Source organism: Ostrea edulis, chromosome 1 (assembly GCF_947568905.1).
Source record: "Ostrea edulis chromosome 1, xbOstEdul1.1, whole genome shotgun sequence".
Lineage (NCBI taxonomy): Eukaryota > Metazoa > Mollusca > Bivalvia > Ostreida > Ostreidae > Ostrea > Ostrea edulis.
The window spans coordinates 41,573,694-41,598,250 of record NC_079164.1 but is presented as its reverse complement, the minus strand read 5'-3'; the positions used below and the strand labels follow the sequence as shown (position 1 = coordinate 41,598,250).

General features: G+C 35.6%; 2 protein-coding genes and 1 non-coding gene across 3 annotated transcripts in view; 2 read left to right on the top strand and 1 right to left on the bottom strand.

The window, feature by feature from the left end:
* LOC125655861 (cell division control protein 45 homolog) overlaps nucleotides 1-8,449 on the bottom strand; it is a 37,960-nt gene extending 29,511 nt beyond the window's left edge. The window contains exons 1-5 of the mRNA XM_048886392.2: nucleotides 8,152-8,449; nucleotides 7,930-7,989; nucleotides 5,056-5,148; nucleotides 2,552-2,646; nucleotides 1,448-1,571 (exon numbers count right to left, since the gene is read on the bottom strand). Of these exons, the coding sequence (XP_048742349.2) occupies nucleotides 1,448-1,571; nucleotides 2,552-2,646; nucleotides 5,056-5,148; nucleotides 7,930-7,989; nucleotides 8,152-8,202 (423 nt within the window). The 5' untranslated portion in view covers nucleotides 8,203-8,449. The remainder of the gene's footprint in view (nucleotides 1-1,447; nucleotides 1,572-2,551; nucleotides 2,647-5,055; nucleotides 5,149-7,929; nucleotides 7,990-8,151) is intronic.
* Nucleotides 1-22,563, top strand: part of LOC125655868 (sodium-dependent lysophosphatidylcholine symporter 1-like) — a 29,893-nt gene extending 7,330 nt beyond the window's left edge. The window contains exons 14-24 of the mRNA XM_048886404.2: nucleotides 11,387-11,498; nucleotides 11,733-11,765; nucleotides 13,209-13,330; nucleotides 14,160-14,290; nucleotides 14,846-14,918; nucleotides 15,033-15,101; nucleotides 16,836-16,922; nucleotides 17,057-17,089; nucleotides 17,166-17,254; nucleotides 21,664-21,745; nucleotides 22,259-22,563. Of these exons, the coding sequence (XP_048742361.2) occupies nucleotides 11,387-11,498; nucleotides 11,733-11,765; nucleotides 13,209-13,330; nucleotides 14,160-14,290; nucleotides 14,846-14,918; nucleotides 15,033-15,101; nucleotides 16,836-16,922; nucleotides 17,057-17,089; nucleotides 17,166-17,254; nucleotides 21,664-21,745; nucleotides 22,259-22,324 (897 nt within the window). The 3' untranslated portion in view covers nucleotides 22,325-22,563. The remainder of the gene's footprint in view (nucleotides 1-11,386; nucleotides 11,499-11,732; nucleotides 11,766-13,208; nucleotides 13,331-14,159; nucleotides 14,291-14,845; nucleotides 14,919-15,032; nucleotides 15,102-16,835; nucleotides 16,923-17,056; nucleotides 17,090-17,165; nucleotides 17,255-21,663; nucleotides 21,746-22,258) is intronic.
* Nucleotides 9,533-9,671, top strand: LOC125664965 (U4 spliceosomal RNA). The gene has a single exon (XR_007366126.1). It is a non-coding gene; the product is annotated as a U4 spliceosomal RNA (small nuclear RNA).
* Nucleotides 22,564-24,557: the final 1,994 nt, after the last annotated feature.

Genomic DNA, 24,557 nt, shown 5'->3' with positions numbered 1-24,557 from the left:
TCAGAATTCCAAAATTTTATTTAGATCTACATTTACATAAATTTTACACTTACACACAGAAATGACAATATGAAAGCATCAACAAAATGTTGAACTACTTTCATCTTTTAATTATTCCATTGACAAGAAAGAGAGGAAGGTGAAAACAACTGTTTAAAAACTATATGCAACCAAATTCACATACACAGCCATTCTCGGAGTCTGAAGAGTAAGACATTGACTGTTTATATCAAAATTTCATCTCAATTTCAACCATGCATACAGTGCTCAAATATTTTTAGATATGGATCTTTGGAGAATGATGAACATGATGAAATTACAAAATGATGTACACATGCAATCTCAGAAAAAAATCTTTTCAAATACAATCCTCCTTTAAAAATAAAAAACTCTCAATGTCGATCCTCAGATGCCATGCAAACAGTGAAACTGTATACCTTTCATCGGCATGTGTACTACATTCACATCGGCATGTGTACTACATTCACATCGGCATGTGTACTACATTCACATCGGCATGTGTACTACATTCACATCGGCATGTGTACTACATTCACATCGGCATGTGTACTACATTCACATCGACATGTGTACTACATTCACATCGACATGTGTACTACATTCACATCGGCATGTGTACTACATTCACATCGGCATGTGTACTACATTCACATCGACATGTGTACTACATTCACATCGGCATGTGTACTACATTCACATCGGCATGTGTACTACATTCACATCGACATGTGTACTACATTCACATCGACATGTGTACTACATTCACATCGACATGTGTACTACATTCACATCGACATGTGTACTACATTCACATCGACATGTGTACTACATTCACATCGACATGTGTGCTACATTCACATCGACATGTGTGCTACATTCACATCGACATGTGTACTACATTCACATCGACATGTGTGCTACATTCACATCGACATGTGTGCTACATTCACATCGACATGTGTGCTACATTCACATCGACATGTGTGCTACATTCACATCGACATGTGTACTACATTCACATCGACATGTGTACTACATTCACATCGACATGTGTACTACATTCACATCGGCATGTGTACTACATTCACAAAATATAGTCATCGTAAACCTCTCATCTTGTTTTATGTCATGTTCATAATGTTGGCTCGCTCACATGGTATCAATGAATCAAGTCACAACAGCCTTTGCCAACAGCAATTATAAAATAAACACCAATAAAAGTTATCCAACAACATAAAAAAGAATTTGTTTAAAGTTTAAACCAACTGCTGTCTTTTTCACCATATCCCTCTGAATATAACATTTACACATACAACATAGTGTTACGTGATCTTGAGAAGTTTATAGGTGATCTTGAGAAGTTTATATATTATTTGATATCAACTAAGACTTCACCAATGTTCACAAAAAATGCTTTTCGCCATACCTCCTCCTCTTCTCGGAAGACAGTGTCGTATTCTGGAACAGGATGGTCATCAAAATCCTCCTCCTTCATCAGGAGCTTGACCTGCACCGCATTGAAGACGTTGTGTATGTCCACCGGTCTGTGACTGGCAAGTATAGAAGGTGTCATATTAAACAATGAAGTGTAGTTTGCGATTCATTCAGAAATCTTTGCACAGCTACGGATTATGATCATGATGGACACTGTCAATGTTAAGTTTCTCTTTATAAGAGACAGTAAGAAAATTTGCTTTGCTCAAATAAATACTACCAACTTTTTCAACATAATACATTTAAATATACATAACGCAAATTATGATTTTTTTTCTGCAATACTAGCTACCTTCATCACCCGATAAAACAATAATAACAATTTTGTCTTTGATATCTTTACAAATGGTAATGATAGCCAATTTCTCATGAATGCACTTGATAACACTGGATGTATAAGGCCAAAAATAATTAATCAATAGTTTCTCAGGCCAAAAATTTCAAAATTCAATGCGGCAGACAGGTTCTTTTTTTTTTGAAGCCAAAGTTATCTTTTTACCTTGTCAGTCAACAAAATAATGATATCAACCGATTCTTACTTTTTTGTAGTCTAATATCAATTATAATACTTACTCAACTTAAAATAGTATTATTCCAATCATTTTATAAATAGTTAATCCATAGAATACTGTTGAACAAAATATATATTGTATATTAAATAAAAACATCTTTTTATTAGCATATATGAAAAGGGGAATAACTCAATTTTCTTTTTCCACTCGGAAAAATAGAAAATTGAGTTATTTCCCTTTTCAATATGGCAATAAAATTGATCAATGCGGCAGTGTTTAACCTGATGCGGCGTGCCTGAGAAACTATTGATTAATTTTTTTTGGCCTAAACCTTGATAAATACAGTACATCTACATGTATTTTAATGATTGGGAATTCCGACAGAAATGGAAGTAGAATGTAATATCTAAGAAATAAATTTCATTTTTCAAAATACATCATGGTATGAACTGTGATGCTCAACATGTGAATGACAAATTTTTAAATGCATGTAAAAGTAAATTTGTTTTAAAAATTGTTTTTACCTATCACAAATGTAGAAACAAACACAGGCCTCTGGCTGCAGGATATCTACTACATCAATGGAGGCCCCACAATTTATCATCAAAACATGCCGGACCTGAAAGAAAACAAGCTTGTGCAATTCACGATAGTAAGGAGACAAAACTCCCTACAATGTACAGTGTGCCATTTATCATAGTAAACAGGAGTCAGGGGACAAAACTCCCTACACTGTATACAATGTGCCCACTGTCATAGTAAACAGGACAAAACTCCCTACACTGTATACAATGTGCCCACTGTCATAGTAAACAGGACAAAACTCCCTACACTGTATACAATGTGCCCACTGTCATAGTAAACAGGACAAAACTCCCTACACTGTATACAATGTGCCCACTGTCATAGTAAACAGGACAAAACTCCCTACACTGTATACAATGTGCCCACTGTCATAGTAAACAGGACAAAACTCCCTACACTGTATACAATGTGCCCAATGTCATAGTAAACAGGGCAAAACTCCCTACACTGTATACAATGTGCCCACTGTCATAGTAAACAGGACAAAACTCCCTACACTGTATACAATGTGCCCACTGTCATAGTAAACAGGACAAAACTCCCTACACTGTATACAATGTGCCCAGCCATAGTAAACAGGACAAAACTCCCTACACTGTATACAATGTGCCCACTGTCATAGAAAACAGGAGTCAGGGGACAAAACTCCCTACACTGTATACAATGTGCCCACTGTCATAGCAGTCTTCGATGTTAACCGGTGGCCCGATGCCCAAGACCAGTAAAATCGGGATCGGGCTTCTAAAACTGTTTTACCCAGGAGTCTGGTGGGCCTGTAAATGTTTTATTGTATGTGTTGTATATATTACAAATAAAGAGTGAGATTGACTCAGACTTTCGCATTGAAAAACGATCAACCATGCTGCCTTTTCTGAAGTATAATGAGGCACAGGCACTGGAAGTTAATGTAAATATATAGTATGTGCATGTATAAAAAATACATGCACATACTATATATTTACATTAACTTCCAGTGCCCGTGTAGGGAGGCCCCGGGGCTCGTCCGTGAAATTCAAAACCTCACAAGCGTATTTCGCAATCACAACCATCAGATCCAAATAAAAAAACCGGTCATACAAGGAGAAAAGAGAACGAAAATCCATGCCCCATTGGACTGAGGGTGGGCCTTTGCTAAGATTTAATTCTGGAGAAAACTAAATGTTTTGTACATGGTACAAAACAAAGTAGATTCTGAATATGAGCTGCTGATGTCCTCTGCGAGATTAATATGTTGTAAAATAAAATAAGATATGTAATCTTTTTAATGTCAGTTGTGTATTTTCCTGCAGTAGAACATACATGTATCTATAGTGTAGAATCAGCATGCCACACCTTGCAAATGACAAGTGGTCAAATTAGAACAAAATATTTTGGGCCATTAAAATATTGTTCGGGCTTGCAAAATTATTATACTGGGAAGCCCGAAGGCCCTGTGCTTCACAAAGTTTTTCGTGAAGACTGTCATAGTAAACAGGAGTCAGGGGACAAAACTCCCTACACTGTATACAATGTGCCCACTGTCATAGTAAATAGGACAAAACTCCCTACACTGTATACACTGTGCCCACTGTCATAGAAAACAGGAGTCAGGGGACAAAACTCCCTACACAGTATACAATGTGCCCACTGTCATAGTAAACAGGACAAAACTCCCTACACTGTATACAATGTGCCCACTGTCATAGTAAACAGGACAAAACTCCCTACACTGTATACAATGTGCCCACTGTCATAGTAAACAGGACAAAACTCCCTACACTGTATACAATGTGCCCAATGTCATAGTAAACAGGGCAAAACTCCCTACACTGTATACAATGTGCCCACTGTCATAGAAAACAGGAGTTAGGGGACAAAACTCCCTACACTGTATACAATGTGCCCACTGTCATAGTAAACAAGAGACAGGGGACAAAACTCCCTACACAGTATACAGTGGACCCACTGTCGTAGTAAAGAGGAGTCAGGGGACAAAACTCCCTACACTGTATACAATGTGCCCAGCCATAGTAAACAGGACAAAACTCCCTACACTGTATACAATGTGCCCACTGTCATAGTAAACAGGACAAAACTCCCTACACAGTATACAGTGGACCCACTGTCGTAGTAAACAGGGATCAAATGAACGAGTTTTGCATCAACCCAAGTCAAATTGTTGCCCCCCATTCATATTATGATTGCAATCTTAATTTTTTGAAAATATAAATGAATTATTCAATATTAGAAAATACAAAGTTCTAAAATGTAAAGGAGAGAAATGTAAAAGTCCATTGCTTGATAAACATTTGGGTTTGTCAGGTTAAAGGAAAGATCTCATGGCCTTATCTCTTTAACCAATACTAAGGAACACTTCTTCCTTAAATACATACAATTCACTTAAATCCCACATGGCCATTTTCTGATTAAGTTTCTGCTGTTAAATCTTGTAAATTGTACAAACCCCTTCAGAGTTTTCAATGTAAGCTTGTTGTAGATTTTCTTTTCCAGTCACTGGAACAATGGTGTACAAAATCTGGTCAGATTGGAATAAACACTAAAACAAATGTGTCAAAATTACTGGATGTCACGTAATAAACATGAAACAGAATAATATTTCAAGATACTAGTACATGTATACACAGCGATTAATCTGGGGGAAAAGACTATTAAAATTCAGTATCTTTCACAAGGCCCATCTTATAATATCACACGCAGAATTTGAATTTTGATTGATATGCACATATAGAGGTGGATATAGTGCGGCTTTGCTGGGGATGATACTGGACCCTAGCAGAAAAATGTCAAAGAGTTGGAGCCTAAAGGGAGTGGGGCTAGCTAACCATACATAATCCACACTTTCATGCTTTATACATGTATGTGCAGGGGGGGGGGGGGGGGGGGGGGGGGGGGCGGGGCGCTACCAAACAGCATGGTTAATACATTCTTTCAAATATATTATGTCATCAACATGATCCATTTAACATCTGGTACTTTTTAAAATTGACCCAGACATCATATTTTTATATGTAACCCAAGCATGTCTGTGTTGTCATACACGGGTCAGAGCACAATTTACAAAACTATGACTTGTGACAGTCTTGGATTGTTTTCTGCTTTGTTTTCACAAATTATCTCCGAGAGTGATAATGAGCTGGTATATAGGAATCAGAAAAATTACTTGTAAAGTATCATTTCGATTTTATACTGGTACTAATTTTTGCTATTGCACCCAATCTTAATATAACAAAAACAGTATAAAGAAACTAAATAATTCTAAAAAATATACACAATCTGATTAAAATTAGCTCCTCTTTTTTTATATATTCACTACATGTGTTGCAGCAATATAAAACGAGAAGAGGTCCATGGGCCACATCACTCACCTGAATTAATTTGGCCCTGCTGTTGCTCAGCTTTTGTGACTTTAAAGTTTTTTCCCCCAACCTTTATTCCCTGGAAAAAATTTTGACCTCATATTGTGACCCTATCATATCCAAATTTAAATTCACACAAAAAAATGCCCTATTATACCAATTTGACTAACATGACCTTGATGTTTTGGCAAAGACTTTTTCAAAGATTTTCTTTCCTGTATATGTGTATCATTGTGTTAAATTTGATCCACCTTAACCACTGTTAACCCCAGGTTAAATAATTTGAAGGAAAAAATCTTGAATCCACACAACTTAGGAAAATTTGCATGTTGATATGATTTAATGTTGCCCTGATACTATTGAGAAGAATTTGTTTTAATTAATTTCCAGTGTATTCTAATTTCTGTTCAATAAAGATGAGTGTCTTTAAAGATTGCCATGTGTAACACTGCTCCTGGGGTCCACAGTTGTAACACTGCTCCCGGGGTCCACAGTTGTAACACTGCTCCCGGGGTCCACAGTTGTAACACTGCTCCCGGGGTCCACAGTTGAACAAACTTGAATCTATACTACCTGGGTATGCTTGCATTAACTGATGACCCTGTTGTTCTCAAGATGACTTTTCCCAATATATTCCTATGTAAACATGGTAAAACTTTGATTTCATATCGTGGCTCCAACCTAGCCCTGGGGACCATGATTTGAACAAACTTGAATCTACACTGTGTAAGGAAGCTTTCATGTAAATTTCTTCTATTTCTTTTTTAGCCCAGTGGTTAAGACTTCTTAACATGCTTAAGAAAAAGATTTTTGGCATAAATTGTGAAATTATCCCTTAAGTTTTGTTAGCAATCTATATCAATGATGCTTATAAAGTCTTTATCTAAGCTTGAGGGCTTTCAAGTTTTTAAGTAGGCCCCTATCTACACATCTGGCATCGGTTAATTCCCTAATCCTTACTGAGACAGGAAAGGAGACTATGCAACAGACCAGACCAGGATTCAAACGGTTTAACCCAGACTCCTTGAATTCACTTCAGTTTCTCTACTGAGCCATCTGGTAACAAGCTATAAGACCCTGGCTGTGACAGCTACATTCCTCCCACCCTTAAAGACACACAACCAGTTTATCTCTTAGTAGGTATCTACACCTGTCAGTTTCAGGGGATGGTCTATCTATAGCATCAAATATCAAATGTAACACGAATGGGGGGGGGGGGGGGGGGGAGATGCAACAGACAAAACCAGGATTCAAACACTAGTTTCTTAAAACTTCAATCAGGTGCTTTACCAACTGAGCTATTTGGCCAGTCCTACTAAACAGAGAACTCCCTAAAGAACCCTCAAAATTTTTAATAAATTACAAGTGTGTACTGTGTAGACTCTTTGACTTAAGAAGGTAATAACCGAACTAACAAATTCCCATCTATTTTTATCCTGTTTTATTAAATTTATTTAAGATATATACTCTTTCTTCACTGTGCTTTCTGTAATCTTAATTATTCATTATATATCATCGTGATCTGTCAAACATCACAATTTGTCAAGAAGCCAAATTTTCATGTCTATAACAGAAAAATGGTTGGTAAATATGAATTATTACAGATCTTTGCATTCTCTATATCGATTCGATCGGAATCAAAAATTTGGAGGTAACAGAAATTAATATACGACAGCATTGTTCTCAAAAAATACAACAACAAAAACAGGTAATAAATGAATAAAAATTCATTAGTTTGATTTATGTGTGCTATTAACAATAAACAATGTAGTAAAACAGACTACAAACTTGTAATAATTAAAAATCCCTAGGTGTTTTTTTTGGGGTTTTTTTTTTAGAGTTCTGATTAGAATGACCCTATTTGGCTACTGACAGTCAAACCTGGATGACTGCCACATTGCAAAAAGGGTAATTCTGAAAAGGTGGACTAATTCCTAATAAACAATAGATTAAAAATGTACCTGTAAAATTTTACATGCACAAAGAGCGTCTACATCAAAGGACACTAGTACCAATACTCGCTGAAATAATAAATAACACTGATTAATGTAGTAAATACAGGCCTAGATTTCACAATTATCCGGTACATTATGACCTAGATTAAACAAAAAAATTGCATATAAATGAGCACCTGATGCAGGCATTTTAGAGGAAAATATTTAAATGAAGAAATGTTCACCTACATGGTTTCTAACAGAGTCATAAAATCCAGTCTTGATATCTTTCAGGAACATCTTGCTTTATTGTTTACATCGTCAAGTCTTTCATTTTTAGCGCGTAATACTAGACAGGGAGTTCCGAATGAATGTTCTTATTGGCCAATATCTAACCTATTGGCCAATGAAAACACGTTTTACTTTACTAAAAACAGGTTACACATTAGATAACTCGTACATTTATTTATTAACAAGAATAAATAGTAAACGGAAACTCTTAAGGAAATGGAGAGGGGGGAAATACACAGTGAATTTCTTAAAACTTTGTACGTGATATGATTGTTGGGTCTTGACTATCATCAGAGACATATATAAACTAATATATATAAACTGATATGTATCAGCTGTTATGATAGACCATCGTGGTGTGATATCAGATAGAGATAGCCAGTCTACTATCCTTTCTGTTTTTAAAAATATGATATATTTAAATTTATTTCAATTTTTAAAAAAAATAGTCTTCCGTTTTAGAATCGGGCTCGTAATGCAGTAATTCCAAAAGGAAAGTAATAAGTGCGCATGTACTTTGGAGGGACTTTCAGTTTGTTTTTGTTTGTCATCCCCAAAACCGTCAAACTTTATCAATAATCATTTTGAAATATCTGTGGATTTGTATTAATTAAGTCGGAGGATTAGAAAATATTGTACAGAATGGTAAGCAGAAGAATAACAATTTTGAGCAGTTATTTATTTTTAAACTTGCGAATTCCAGCAGTGAAAATCAGCATACATGATACATGAAAGAGTAAAGATAACAGTGATAATCCCATAAATGAAATCCTCTAAAGAATACAAAGTACGACAAACACGAATCCCTGAACACACTAGAAGTGGGATCAGGTGCCTAGAAGGAACACATGTATCACGGCGATCCAACCATTATCACCATAAACTGATAAACGTTAACAGGAGTACATCAATGGGACTTGTCATAAATAAATGTGACAAGTGCATGTGAGTGCACAGTACAACAAATTAAAAGTAAATAATATCGATGGCGACGTTAAAGTGGGGTCATATATCCCTATATTCAAAATAACGAAAGTGCAGTCGAACTGCGGGGTAGGCTACATCCGATTACTTCCCTTTGTGTACGTGTCATATACGTTGTGAAATGTCAGCAATTAATCAGATAAAAGAATTTAATTTGAAATACGTATATCAAATCAAAAAAAATGTGGAACCATTAAAGTAATTATACGATTAAAAGTTAAAGTATAGCTTTTAATGTGTGCTAAACGTTACTTTATGTGTTAAATGTAAGGGAGTCTCCATTTGTAATCACTAAACACTGCAATAACTTAACTAGTGGTATCTAATATGACAGGTGGGTAACCTGTTTCAACTCAGCTTTGCGCAGTGGCGGTACCATAGCCGATGAGGTTCATCCGAGGCGTGGTTATTGCTAGTTGAAAACTATACCCAATACCCCGCACAGTGGCCTGAAACATGGCCGCTAGTGCAATTTTTGTACGCTCCTACGGGAGCAAGTAAACAATTAATGTCAGTACATATCAGACAAATGGACTTGATCCTAAGGAAGTATTCAACAACTAAATTGTTCATCTTTTAAAAGAACTTTTTCAGTAAACTTTAACAGGTGCCTCAGAGTAATGCTGTAAAATTAATTATTGTATTCAATTTCATTCACATCTATTGTGTTAAGGACAGAGCTGCCAACATTATGAAATGGAAAATAGTAAGGCGGGGGTCAGGAGAACTTTTATGCCGTGAAAAATGTTAAAGTTTGTCAAACAGATTGTACACTTAGCATACAAACTCCCACTTTCTGACTTTGAAACGAATAGATGTTTACTTGCATATTGTTCTTTGAATTTCTGGCTTCATTCGGTTTTCTTCTTTGGGAGATTATTGTTGTTATTTCCATCAATGCATGCCTTACGTTTAGTAGCAGCTGCCATATTGTTTATTTCAAAGCATTAAAATGATCGAGGTTTTGTATATATATAGACTATATGCAAACAAATGTAGTAACAACTATGGCTTGTTTATTATAAAAGTAAAAACCAATGACGGACAGCTCTAAAACTTTTGAAATGTCAACTAAGCGAAAATCGGAAGATATATAGTGAAATCGTAAGGCGTATTTTCGGCCCTAAAATCGTAAGCCTTACGCCAAAATCGTGAGGGTTGGCAGCTCTGTAAGGAGGTACTCTACATCGTCATAATGGCTGACTTCCTTTCAAAACATGTATATAAATATCAGCAATATTTGTCTATTCATTTAAAATAATTTCGCCTAGCTCAGTAGGTTAGCACATCGACTGCTGAACTGTAGATCGCGTGTTCGAGTCCAGCAGGGGTTTTAAATTTTTCTCAGATTGCTTTCAATTAAAACTGCATTTTTTGACTAAATAAAGTAAATTTGAAAGTTTTCAATTTCAAAATATTGTTGTACATCTCCTCCACTTTTCATCCATATCAAATTCCTCTGGTGTAGCATACATCCTCCAAATGCTTTCAAATTTCCTAGAAAGGTTTGTATACATGTACTTGTCAATCAGCAGATTAAACATGATTGGTTAAATTGGCATTATAGTATCAGTTTTAGATCACATCTGTGACCCGAGATGGTACTTATCCCACTCCAAACAGACCCATAAATGACCTTTTTTTCATTGAAAGGGAGAAGGGGGTTTACCACTCTCATAAATGTCACTGTTGATGCACCATGATGTCACACTATATAATCTTGTTTGCAGCAATATATTCTCGGTTTTCACCCCCCACCCCCAAATAATTAAGTTGAAATGTAAATATTTTTACATTTATACTGGTATATATGATTTATATTACATGTTCTTTTTGTTGTAAATTCATGAAGTTGCTTTGGTATGTTATCAAGGTATACATATATAGATCTGTAGTATTGAATAAATGCCATGGTAAGTAAAGTGTGTTCCCAAAATTTTGTCTCGCTCCAAGCCAACATTAGGCATGATCATGGAAATAAAGTCTCATGAAATAAAAGTAATTAACATTTTGATTTATTTCATAATGTCTGTTACATGAAGAAAGAATGTTCACTAGATTAGACTGCTTTACCAAATGAATGATGGCTAGCATCCCCATTATACCCCCCCCCCCCCTCCCTCTCCACACACACACATACACCCTCCCTACCCTTCCCCATGTTGGTTATTGTAATAGAAAGAATGTTATATGAATGTTTGTGTTGTAGTTTGGATTTGGGCAGATATTCCCTGAGATGGGTAGGAGTTTTAACATGACGTACCGCTGCTATTCTGTAACCATGCTAGGAGAGAGGGATGACGTAGAACGAGGAGGGAAAAGTTTGTATCTATAAATAAAAACATATGATAGAATGGATGTCACAATGAATATGTAAATGTTTTATGTATCAGACTGAATGATAACTTGAAGAGATATATGTTGCTTAAATTACTGCAAAATGATACATATGTATATCATTAAAGCAATATTTGCTACCACTACAGAAATGAAATGATTAAGGTATTAGTTGTTTTCTTAATTTTATTATTCCATTCATGTTTTTTTTATTATAGTAATTATGCCTCCATCAGCTTTAGACCAACTCAGTAAGTATTTGTTATTAGAATACACAATAATTATATTATCACTATAGAATACACACTAATACACCGGCAACAATTTAGGATTGGCGACAATTTGGGGTGTTACATAAGAAACCCCAAATCATCGCTCATCCCAAATCGTCGCTGGTGATAATTTGGGATGGGCGACGATTTGGGGTGTAACAAGTGTTTGTAGAATTTTGGAATTAAGTGGGAAAGAAAATTTCTAGTTTCAGTACAGTGTTAACAAAATCCAGTAATCATAATTAAAACACAACAGCAAACAAAATCCTTTAACCCTAATTAAAGCAGTACAGCAAACAAAATCCTGTAATTCTAATTAAAACACTATAACAAACAAAATCCTGTAATTCTAATTAAAACAGTGCAGCAAACAAAATCCTGTAATTCTAATTAAAACACTATAACAAACAAAATCCTGTAATTCTAGTTAAAACACTATAACAAACAAAATCCTGTAATCCTGATTAAAACACTACAGCAAACAAAATCCTGTAATCCTAATTAAAACACTACAGCAAACAAAAATCCTGTAATTCTAATTAAAAATTACAGCAAACAAAATCCCTTATTTTTGTGGGATTCATATTTGAGCACCTTTGGCAGTGAAACAAGAGTGCATCAGATAAAATTTCACCAAATTTTAAATACATACACATATCCCAGTGTGTCCATTCATCGGGATTTGTGATTTAGTATTGCCCTGTGAAATGTAGTGGTAGGTCTGTAGCTCTACAGGGAAATATTTGTAGACCAGAAAGCTACAGATCGGCAGCTTTGTGAAATTCAAAATCAAATTTCTGCCCGGGTTAGATCACTTTTGACAAAGGTTCAGAAAGTATGATTTAATTTAGCTTCAGATATTTTTTAATTTTAAGTCTTAGACTAAATTCAAAGTCGTTTTTGTCATGGATCTGTGCATGGGGAGGACTGGGCCATACAAATTTTCAATATAATTCAGCTCTACATCAGAATCTGTTGCAAAATATGACTGATATGGGATCAAACTAGCAATGGATTGCTTTGTTAATATAGAACCACAGACTCTGCAAATTATCAATTAGAATATCATATACATTTTAAGTATATAATATGTACACACACTGCATTGACAATTCTACCACAGTGACAAATACTTTATCATAATCATCAAAGAAGAACACGCTCCCAGAAATCAATTTCTGAAAGAAAGAAAAATAAATGTCCGTTACCTTCAAGGGTATTACCGATAGTGCATGCCCTTAGTTAGAAAGACATGAAGTTATTCAATTATAGCAGGTTATAAATAGAAATAGAACAATCCAACATCACACCCCCATGAACATACACACATGGACAAACACACAACTTACAGACACGAAATGAACACACACAATGAAAATAATGAACACTACTCTCGTTACAAATATGTTTGTTTGTTTTCAGCACGACTACACATTCAATATCCAATGCTGTTTAAGTTGACCAACAAGAAAAAAAATCGGGAAACTCACTGTGGTGTCCTAGAGTTTGTCGCAGATGAAGGACGGATCTACATACCCTACTGGGTTTGTATATACCACTACCACCATGGAATTTGTTTTAAATGTTATCCTCACCCAGGGTTTGTAGCCCCCCCCCCTTCCCCACTCCACCCTGGGTTTGTAGCCCCCCCCTCCTCCACCCTGGGTTTGTGTATACTAGTTCCTCCCTCTTTCATACACACACATATACACAATGAATAAAATAGATCTGACAGGGTTTTTTTATCCCCAGCCCTCCCAACGTAATCCAAAATCGGGGGCATTTTGTATTGGGTTTTTCTGCAACTTTAAAATTTGTGGTAACTTTGAACTACATATATATTCAAGACAGAAACTTCAAAATTGGTAAATGAAAACATAAAAGAGTATAATGCCACTAAAGATCAAGGATGACATTGCTAAATTTGACTTGATCACAGATGGATGCGTAGTATTTCATCATATTAAAACTTTATCTCAAACTTGTTTCAGTAAATGCAACAGTTATTGGACAATATTCTTCTTTGAATTTTATAAGAACTTGGATGAAACCATCGAACACTGCTAGCTTATCAAAATTTGACAAGATGTCATACCTTTTTGTTGATTTTAACCTAGGATTTATTTTTGAATTACTGTATATACATTGTATATACATGTATATATGTACGTATATAAAAAAGAAGTCTCTTTTTTTTCAGAGTAAAATTTATATAAAAACTCAACACTTTCTTGTGTTACATTGCTATGACAAATAAACAGGACTTAATTTATAAGAAGAAGACCTGTAATACGGTATATATATATATATATATCAAACGTTGATGGGGGTGCAATGTCATGTGATTAAACCTGTATGGCAAATGTCTTGTAGATGATGACTAACCTGTTGTTAACAGAGGGAGACTTGATTCAGGTGGAGAATGTTTCATTGAAAGTTGCCACATTTGCCAGATTTCAACCACAGTCTGTGGATTTCCTTGATATTACAAACCCTAAAGCAGTGTATCCTTTGAAACAAGTACACATTTCACACACCTTAAAGTGAGATATCCATACAAATACACATATCACACACCTTAAAGAGAAGTATCCATACAAATACACATACCACACACCTTAAAGAGAAGTATCCATACAAATACACATATCACACACCTTAAAGAGAAGTATCCATACAAATACACATATCACACACCTTAAGTTGAGGTATCCATACAAATAAACATACCACACACCTTAAAGAGAAGTATCCATACAAATACACATACCACACACCTTAAAGAGAAGTATCCATACAAATACACATATCACACACCTTAAAGTGAGGTATCCATACAAATAAACATATCACACACCTTAAAATGAGATATCCATACAAATACATTTGTCATATATTCTGAAGCCATGCTTCTTGAACACTAAAGCAGATGCTGTATTTGGAGATGTTTTGTGTAGATATTTTAGACAGTTGTCTTTATTAAGTATGCATATTTCTTTTTCAACAACAAAATATTATCACAGAGAGTAAGTAATTACAGAGTCCTTAGCATGCTACAGGTTAGAGAATATGCTTCGGAGTTTTGCATGCCTGACGACAGATGATGTCATATCTATCAAATACAATGAAAGAGTAGGTATTTATGTGATGTACATTTTTGAAGTTCTACTATTTTCGAACATATATCCCTCATTTGGAGGAGGCATTTATCTTGATAACAAAGTAAGTAAAATCTTTTCTTTATAGAATTACGATATGTTGGTGCTGGAGACCAAACCAGACCGGGCTGTTTCAATCATTGAGTGTGATATGAATGTAAGATACTTCAGTTTTAATCATTATATTATTTAGGGTACACTGAATGTTGAAATGATTTTAAAAATTTATTTATTTGTACATTACTGCATTCTAGATGTTGATATGAATTCGAGCAAAAACCATGGATGAAATCTTATGTTAAATGAATAAACCGAAGAAATATTTGCATAAAGGAACATTGATTCTGATTGTGTTGCATTGCATTGGATGTTGATACTGATTGTTTGTAGTGGATGTTGATACTGATTGTGTTGTAGTGAATGTTGATACTGATTGTGTTGTGTTGTAGTGGATGTTGATACTGATTGTGTTGTAGTGGATGTTGATACTGATTGTGTTGTAGTGGATGTTGATACTGATTATGTTGTAGTGGATGTTGATACTGATTGTTTGTAGTGGATGTTGATACTGATTGTTTTGTAGTGAATGTTGATACTGATTGTGTTGTGTTGTAGTGGATGTTGATACTGATTGTGTTGTAGTGGATGTTGATACTGATTGTGTTGTAGTGAATGTTGATACTGATTGTGTTGTGTTGTAGTGGATGTTGATACTGATTGTGTTGTAGTGGGTGTTGATACTGATTGTGTTGTAGTGGGTGTTGATACTGATTGTGTTGTGTTGTAGTGGATGTTGATACTGATCGTGTTGTAGTGGATGTTGATACTGATTGTGTTGTAGTGGATGTTGATACTGATCGTGTTGTAGTGGATGTTGATACTGATTGTGTTGTAGTGGGTGTTGATACTGATTGTGTTGTAGTGGATGTTGATACTTATTGTGTTGTATTGAATATTGATACTGATTGTGTTGTGTTGTAGTGGATGTTGATACTGATTGTGTTGTGTTGTAGTGGATGTTGATACTGATTGTGTTGTAGTGGATATTGATACTGATTGTGTTGTGTTGTAGTGAATGTTAATACTGATTGTGTTGTAGTGGATGTTGATACTGATTGTGTTGTGTTGTAGTGGGTGTTGATACCGATTGTGTTGTAGTGGATGTTGATACTGATTGTGTTGTAGTGAATGTTGATACTGATTGTGTTGTAGTGGATGTTGATACTGATTGTGTAGTGTTGTAGTGAATGTTGATACTGATTGTGTTGTAGTGGATGTTGATACTGATTGTGTTGTAGTGGATGTTGATATTGATTGTGTTGTGTTGTAGTGAATGTTGATACTGATTGTGTTGTGTTGTAGTGGATGTTGATACTGATTGTGTTGTAGTGGATGTTGATATTGATTGTGTTGTGTTGTAGTGGATGTTGATACTGATTGTGTTGTGTTGTAGTGGATGTTGATACTGATTGTGTTGTGTTGTAGTGGATGTTGATATTGATTGTGTTGTGTTGTAGTGGATGTTGATACTGATTGTGTTGTAGTGGATGTTGATACTGATTGTGTTGTATTGAATATTGATACTGATTGTGTTGTGTTGTAGTGGATGTTGATACTGATTGTGTTGTGTTGTAGTGGATGTTGATACTGATTGTGTTGTAGTGGATGTTGATACTGATTGTGTAGTGTTGTAGTGAATGTTGATACTGATTGTGTTGTAGTGGATGTTGATACTGATTGTGTTGTAGTAGATGTTGATACTGATTGTGTTGTAGTGGATGTTGATACTGATTGTGTTGTAGTGGATGTTGATACTGATTGTGTTGTGTTGTAGTGGATGTTGATACTGATTGTGTTGTAGTGGATGTTGATACTGATTGTATTGTTGTAGGTGGACTTTGCTCCTCCTGTGGGATATAAAGAACCCCAGGCACAGAGAAGAGCACAAAATGAGGAAGAAATGGCATCAGCTGAAGTGGTATAGTCACTGTATTTGTGGTTGTTTTATTGAAATCTAATTAAAAAAGGGTTTGACTACCCATCTTTATCAAAAATGAAATAAAATGTGTCCAGTATATACAATTTGAATTCACCTTTTATTTCTATTGATAGGATGACATGGATGTTACAGACTCCTCATTTAAGGTAATCACCTTTCTCACCACCAGCAAATCAATTTTTAATAGAAATTGTTGTACTTACATTTGTGTTGTGTTTACAGGTGTTTGGTGGAGCAGGAAACAGACTAGATGGAAAGAAAAAAGGCACAGAGCCATCTCCAGTACAAGCTAACACGTCAGCTCCGAAAAGGTCAGTCTACCTGTACACTACCATTACTATAACCACTCATTATGTCAGTCTGTCTGTAGCTCTACCGTTACTTAAACCACTCAATATGTCAGTCTGCCTGTAGCTCTACCGTTACTTAAACCACTCATTATGTCAGTCTGCCTGTAGCTCTATTGTTACTATAACCACTTAATGGATCATTTTCCCTGTAGCTCTACTGTTACTTAAACCACTCAATATGTCAGTCTGCCTGTAGCTCTACCGTTACTTAAACCACTCATTATGTCAGTCTGCCTGTAGCTCTATTGTTACTATAACCACTTAATAGATCATTTTCCCTGTAGCTCTACTGTTACTTAAACCACTCAATATGTCAGTCTGCCTGTAGCTCTACCGTTACTTAAACCACTCAGTAACTCAAATATACATTACACACACTTCAATCACAAAGAGTCATCTCCCTTTATCACTCCTATACAGAGACATATATTGTACAGACTACAATCACAAAGAGTTATCTCCCTGTATTTATTGTACACACACAACTGTCACATAGAGTTATCTCCCTGTATCACTCCTATACAGAGACATATATTGTACACACTACAATCACCACAAAGAGTTATCTCCCTGTCACTCCTATACAAACATTTTGCACTCGATAATCACATAAAGTGATCGCCCTGTACCACTTATATACAGAGACATATATTGTACCCATTACAATCACAGAGTTATCTCCCTGTATTTATTGTACACACTACAATCACAGAGTTATCTCCCTGTATTTATTGTACACACTACAATCACAAAGAGTTATCTCCCTGTATTTATTGTACACACTACATTCATAGAGTTATCTCCCTGTATTTATTGTACACACTACAATCACAAAGAGTTATCTCACTGTATTAACTAAACACACAACTCTCACAAAGAGTTATATCCCAGTATTTATTGTACATACTTTAATCACAAAGAGTTATATCCCTTTATCGCTCCTATACAGACATTTATTGTACACACTACAATCACATAGAGTTATCTCCCTGTATCTATTGTACACACTTCAATCACAAAGAGTCATCTCCCTTTATCCCTCCAATACAGAGACATATATTGTACACACTATAATCACAGAGAGTTATCTCCCTGTATTTATTGTACACACTACAATCACATGACTGGGAGTGGTGGTGCTCCTGTAATCTAGCTACTTGGAGGTCAGAGTTATCTCCCTGTATTTATTTTACACAAGACTGTCACAAAGAGTTATATCCCTTTATCACTCCAATACAGAGACATATACTGTACACACTACAATCACAAAGAGTTATCTCCCTGTATTTATTGTACATACTACAATCACAAAGAGTTATCTCCCTGTATTTATTGTACACACTACAATCACATAGAGTTATCTCCCTGTATTTATTGTACACACTACAATCACAAAGAGTTATCTCCCTGTATTTATTGTACACACTACAATCACATAGAGTTATCTCACTGTATTTATTAAACACACAAGTCTATCAAAGAGTTATATCCCTGTATTTATTGTACACACGACTGTCACAAAGAGTTATCTCCCTGTATTTATTAAACACACAACTCTCACAAAGAGTTATATCCCTGTATTTATTGTACACACGACTGTCACAAAGAGTTATCTCCCTGTATTTATTGTACACACGACTGTCACAAAGAGTTATCTCCCTGTATTTATTGTACACACGACTGTCACAAAGAGCTATCTCCCTGTATTTACTGTACACACGACTGTCACAAAGAGTTATCTCCCTGTATTTATTGTACACACGACTGTCACAAAGAGTTATCTCCCTGTATTTATTGTACACACTACAATCACAAAGAGTTATCTCCCTGTATTTATTGTACACACGACTGTCACAAAGAGTTATATCCCTTTATCACTCCTATACAGATATAAATTGTACACACTACAATCACATAGAGTTATCCCCCTGTTATCTCCCTGTATCTATTGTACACATTTCAATCACAAAGAGTCATCTCCCTTTATCCCTCCAATACAGAGACATATTGTACACACTACAATCACAGAGAGTTATCTCCCTGTATTTATTGTACACACTACAATCACATGACTGGGAGTGGTGGTGCTCCTGTAATCTAGCTACTTGGAGGTCAGAGTTATCTCCCTGTATTTATTTTACACAAGACTGTCACAAAGAGTTATATCCCTTTATCACTCCAATACAGAGACATATATTGTACACACTACATTCACAAAGAGTTATCTCCCTGTATTTATTGTACACACTGCAATCACATAGAGTTATCTCCCTGTATTTATTGTACACACTACAATCACAGAGAGTTATCTCCCTGTATTTATTGTACACACTACAATCACAGAGTTATCTCCCTATATTTATTGTACACACGACTGTTACAAAGAGTTATATCCCTTTATCACTCCTATGCAGAGATCCATTACACACTACAGTCACAAAGAGTTATCTCCCTGTATTTATTGTACACACGAGTATCACAAAGAGTTATCTCCCTTTATCACTCTTATACAGAGACATATATTGTACACACTACAATCACGGGGTTATCTCCCTGTATTTATTGTACAGACCAGGGGTTGAAATTAACTTTTTCTACCACAGGGTGATTTTAGCCTGTGGGTAAAAAAATCCACAGGCTAAAATGAAAACCTACAAGCTAAAATAAAAATAAGATTTTCCTATTTTTGTTTTTTTTAAATCAACGATTTTCCTCATCATTACTGAGCCTAGTGGGTCAACAGGCATCGTTTGGACAGGACACTAAGTTACATAAGTCATATGGTGCAATGTTTAGGTCTCTTGATTATCGCACCTCTAATCCACAACTGTTTACTGCAGGTCTAGATCCAGTCTTTCAATTTCATGCCACATCAGGGTTGTCACTAATGATTTTTCAAAGCGAATCCCGGAGTCATGGTTTTATAAGCAGCACGATCACGAGCCCCGTGAACTTTTTTACGCGATGAGCAGTGCACTCGTGTCATCACTACAACCCGACCTCAATATGATAATAAATTAATTTAGATAGGCCATTCTCATGATTTTGATAAAAATGACTACCGGAAGACTTGGTAAAACATAGACTCCGATTTTTTTTTTTAGATAAATGAATAACAAAAACCTCATACTTGGATTCAATTTAATCACTCCGAGTTTCTTTAAAAAATCATAAAAGAAAAATCCGGATAGAAACAGTTGTTGAAATTGATCGTTCATGTAAGCGTTTGTATGATTCAGAGTGCAAATTTAAGAAAAGCGAATAGTGCATCATCGTATAAAATGGATACGATACGATCATAGTTTGTAAATCACCACTCTCTAAGATTTTCAAGTGTCCACTATTTTTACTCGCTATTTTTCAAATGTACTTGCATTTTGCGAGTATTTCTCACTAATTTCGAGCCCTGCAGACTACAATCACAAAGAGTTATCTCACTGTATTTATTATACACACGACTGTCACAAAGAGTTATATCCCTGTATTTATTATACACACGACTGTCACAAAGAGTCATCTCCCTTTATCACTCTTATACAGAGGCATATATTGTACACACTACAATCACAGAGAGTTATCTCACATTTGTTTGCCACATATAAAACAGCCTCAGTGCACCTCAGGAAGTAGTTTCATCTATCAACAGCATATAGTTCCTTTGTAAACAATTGATTATTTCTACAAATTACACAAAATTTCCTAATGAGAGGCCTAAAAATCAAAAAGATAAAAAACATCTCACACAGAAAAAATTATTCTTTTGAATATATGGAACTTCATATTACATAAGCTCATTTTGATTGGACAATTAAAGGTGTGATACCTTAAAGACAACTAAATCAGCATAAAAATTTGTCAAATTTTCAGAGTAGGTGCCCATATCATTAATCAATAGCATATTTAAAGCAGACAGCAATAGGATTGATGGATTGGTTGTATATTATCTAAAGTCCCTCTTGAGAATATTTCACTCATATGAAAACTTCACCATTGCCGGTGAAGGGCTGTAAAATTTAGACCTGTGCTCGGCACTTATGGCCTTTGAGCAGGGAGGGATCTTTATCGTGCCACACCTGCTGTGACATGGACCTCGGGGTTTTTTTTTTGTCTCATTGGAAGGACCACCCCATTTAGTTGCCTCTTACGACAAGCAAGGGGTACTTAGGACATATTCTAACCCGGATATCCACAGGAAGACAGCAATAGGAGTAAGATTACCAAAGAAATGGTTATTTTACTTTCCCATGGAACTATCATGATTTCTGTCTTTTCATCAGTGAAATAAGAGGAATGTAGTACTTTTCAAATTTTTCATGTTTTGGAAAATTGAAACTGATTTATGAAAGTTGGATATATCTGGACAATTGCAGGGGAATACCAGACTATGGGTATACGAAGGGCACAATCAAATTCATCAGAACCCAGCGACAGGTCAACAATGAAACATTGGAGGTAAGTAGGTCAATAATGAAACATTGGAGGTAAGAAAGGTCAACAATGAAACACTGGAGGTAAGTCAGGTCAACAATGAAACATTGGAGGTAAGTCGAGGTAAGTCAGGTCAATAATGAAACATCGGAGGTAAGTCAGGTCAACAATAAAAGATTGGAGGTACTGTATGTAGACTTATTTTAGTGGGATTAAAATTTTAGCTGCTTTGACAGTAAAGCAAGAGCAATAATTTGTAGTTGTGCTAAAATATGAATATCATTATTTATCCATTATTGTAAATAAAAGCTTATATCAAACACAGCATCTGACTGGCTAAATTTTAGATAATCTAAAGTAAGTACATGTATAATAAATCAGATTTTCTCGTCAAGGTATAGGTTGACCACAATTATAATGTATTCAATATTATATGTATAAACACTGACCACCACTACAGTGAATTCAGTATTATATGGACAGTATAAGCAGGCTGTGGATTAATTTACTATATTTCTTTTCTTGTTTGATTTTCAGGAGGAGAAATCTTTTGAAGCATTTTCTGGTGCTGGTCAGTCTCTCAGGAAGAAGGGAAGAAAGTGATGTTGCTATGTTAACACCCGCTCGTTTTTGGTATTAATGGTTCAGTGTATGTGACATTGTATGCAGTCTGACTATTGATTGATGGGGATGAAAGTTGCATAATTTCACAGCAGGCAATATTCATTTTGATACATATTTATTGTTGCTGTGCTCATCAGCACATCATGTTGTACATATAAGTTAATGTTGGAGTTCAGTGATATATGAATGTACAAGTAAGTAAATTCTGGAAATCACTAGTCTTACTTTTTTATCTCCCTCCTTGAGAAATGTGTGGATTTTGCATAAAAACACACAATGTATACATACATGTGTTTAAAAAATTTAGGAGGCTGCTTTGTTTTGGGGAGGAAAACATTACCACTACCTAGCAAGAATTGCATCTCATTACTGCTACTTTTCACAGCGATTTCAGATGTGCATTACTACTACATTTTATCAATTAAAATATTGGCAATTACATGTACAACTAATTACTGTGAAACACTTGCCTGTGAGGTACATCGTAAGTACACATGGAACAGAACACAAGTATATTAATACGCAATATCCGAGTTGCCCAAAAGTTCTTTCCCTTTGTGGAACTCTTACGCTTAGCGAGACGCAAAACATACATTCGTTCACATGCGGTGGGTACAAATTCTAATCGCTGCTTTCATATTTTGCCTAAAGCATGATTATCAGACATGCAACCACCCAAATTGCTGGGACACACAATTTTAGTAAGTTTATGAGTAAATGATAATAAAATAGCTCAAACAAAAATCGATAATCACCATCTCTCTTTGATTAAAGTATCACCCGTGCAGAAGAGGAAATAAAAAAATGATTTAATGACCTAAATTAAACATATTCTTCATCATATGGTCAGTTTAATGTATACCAACGACTGATATAAACAAAATTTACGCTTTCATAACTTTATCCTTATTTACATTGCTCTAATCTATAATATATGTATAAATCTTGTACCCACCCAAGCGTTCAACAGAACACTTAACGTTCCTCCATCACAGAAGAGCTGATATCTCGGAAGTTGCGTATTACAATTCACTTGCCGTGTAATCAAAGTACAATTATGTACAAGTTCTATTCAATATAATTCTTTCAGCCTTTAGTCAAAGGGCAATTATATAGAGTCTGTTGACTGACATGGCTTCCTTTGAGAAGGGGGTTACAAATTGCAGGGTAGTCATTAAATGGTTACAAAGTTCATGAAAATAAGACTTTCAAATCTCCAGAAGGATTAATGTGTAGAAAAAAGCCATTGCAAAATGGACCTGGATAAATGAATGGTATTAGATGGGAGATTAGAATACAGCCATGCAGAGCCAGACAGGAGAGATATTGGAAAACAGAAAATCAGATAGGCCTGTACAAGAAAGGCCGAGTATGAATAGACTGGTGTAAATAACTTTCAAGTCACAGGATATTACATTAGTCCATCAGGTTTACATTGTACTTCCACCTACTGTGCTGAGATTGATCGTTTTGCTGTCTCTGCTGAGCAGGGGATTGATTGTTTTGCTGTTTCTGCTGAGCAGGGGATTGATTGATTGTTTTGCTGTCTCTGCTGAGCAGGGGATTGATTGATTGTTTTGCTGTTTTTCGCCACACTGAACAATTTTTCAGTTATATGGTGGCGCCCAGTTTTTATTGGTGAAAGAATGAACCCAGATACAATGTACTTGGGAAGAGACCACTGACCTTCTGAAAGTAAACTGGGAAACTTTCTCACCGGCACGAGCGGGATTCGAACCCGCGCCAACCAAATGTGAGAGGCTGTGTGATTTTGAGTGCGATGCTGTAACCACTCGGCCACGGTGAGCAGGGGAAACGGGTCTTATACATGTATATGTTGTACTTTATACATGTACATGTATGTACACTGTACACAAGACACTGGTTAACAGACGAGGCTTTGTCACAGTAACATATACAGTGCCCCCTCGATATATTGCCCCTCGTTATAATGCCACCCCCTCTTATTGCCTGAAAATCCAAAACAACAGATTTCTCCCCATGTTAACACCTGTTATAATGCCAACCCTGCATAATGCCATATGCCACGGATTTTCCCAATCAAATGGTCAAATTTTATAGGGTTTACCCTCAATAATAATGCACCATCCGTAATCACCGCTGTACTGTGAGAGCAGTACAGTGAAGTGCGACAGACTGGTCAGGTTAATTACTAATAATTGCTGAATTAAACTCACGATAATCTAAATGT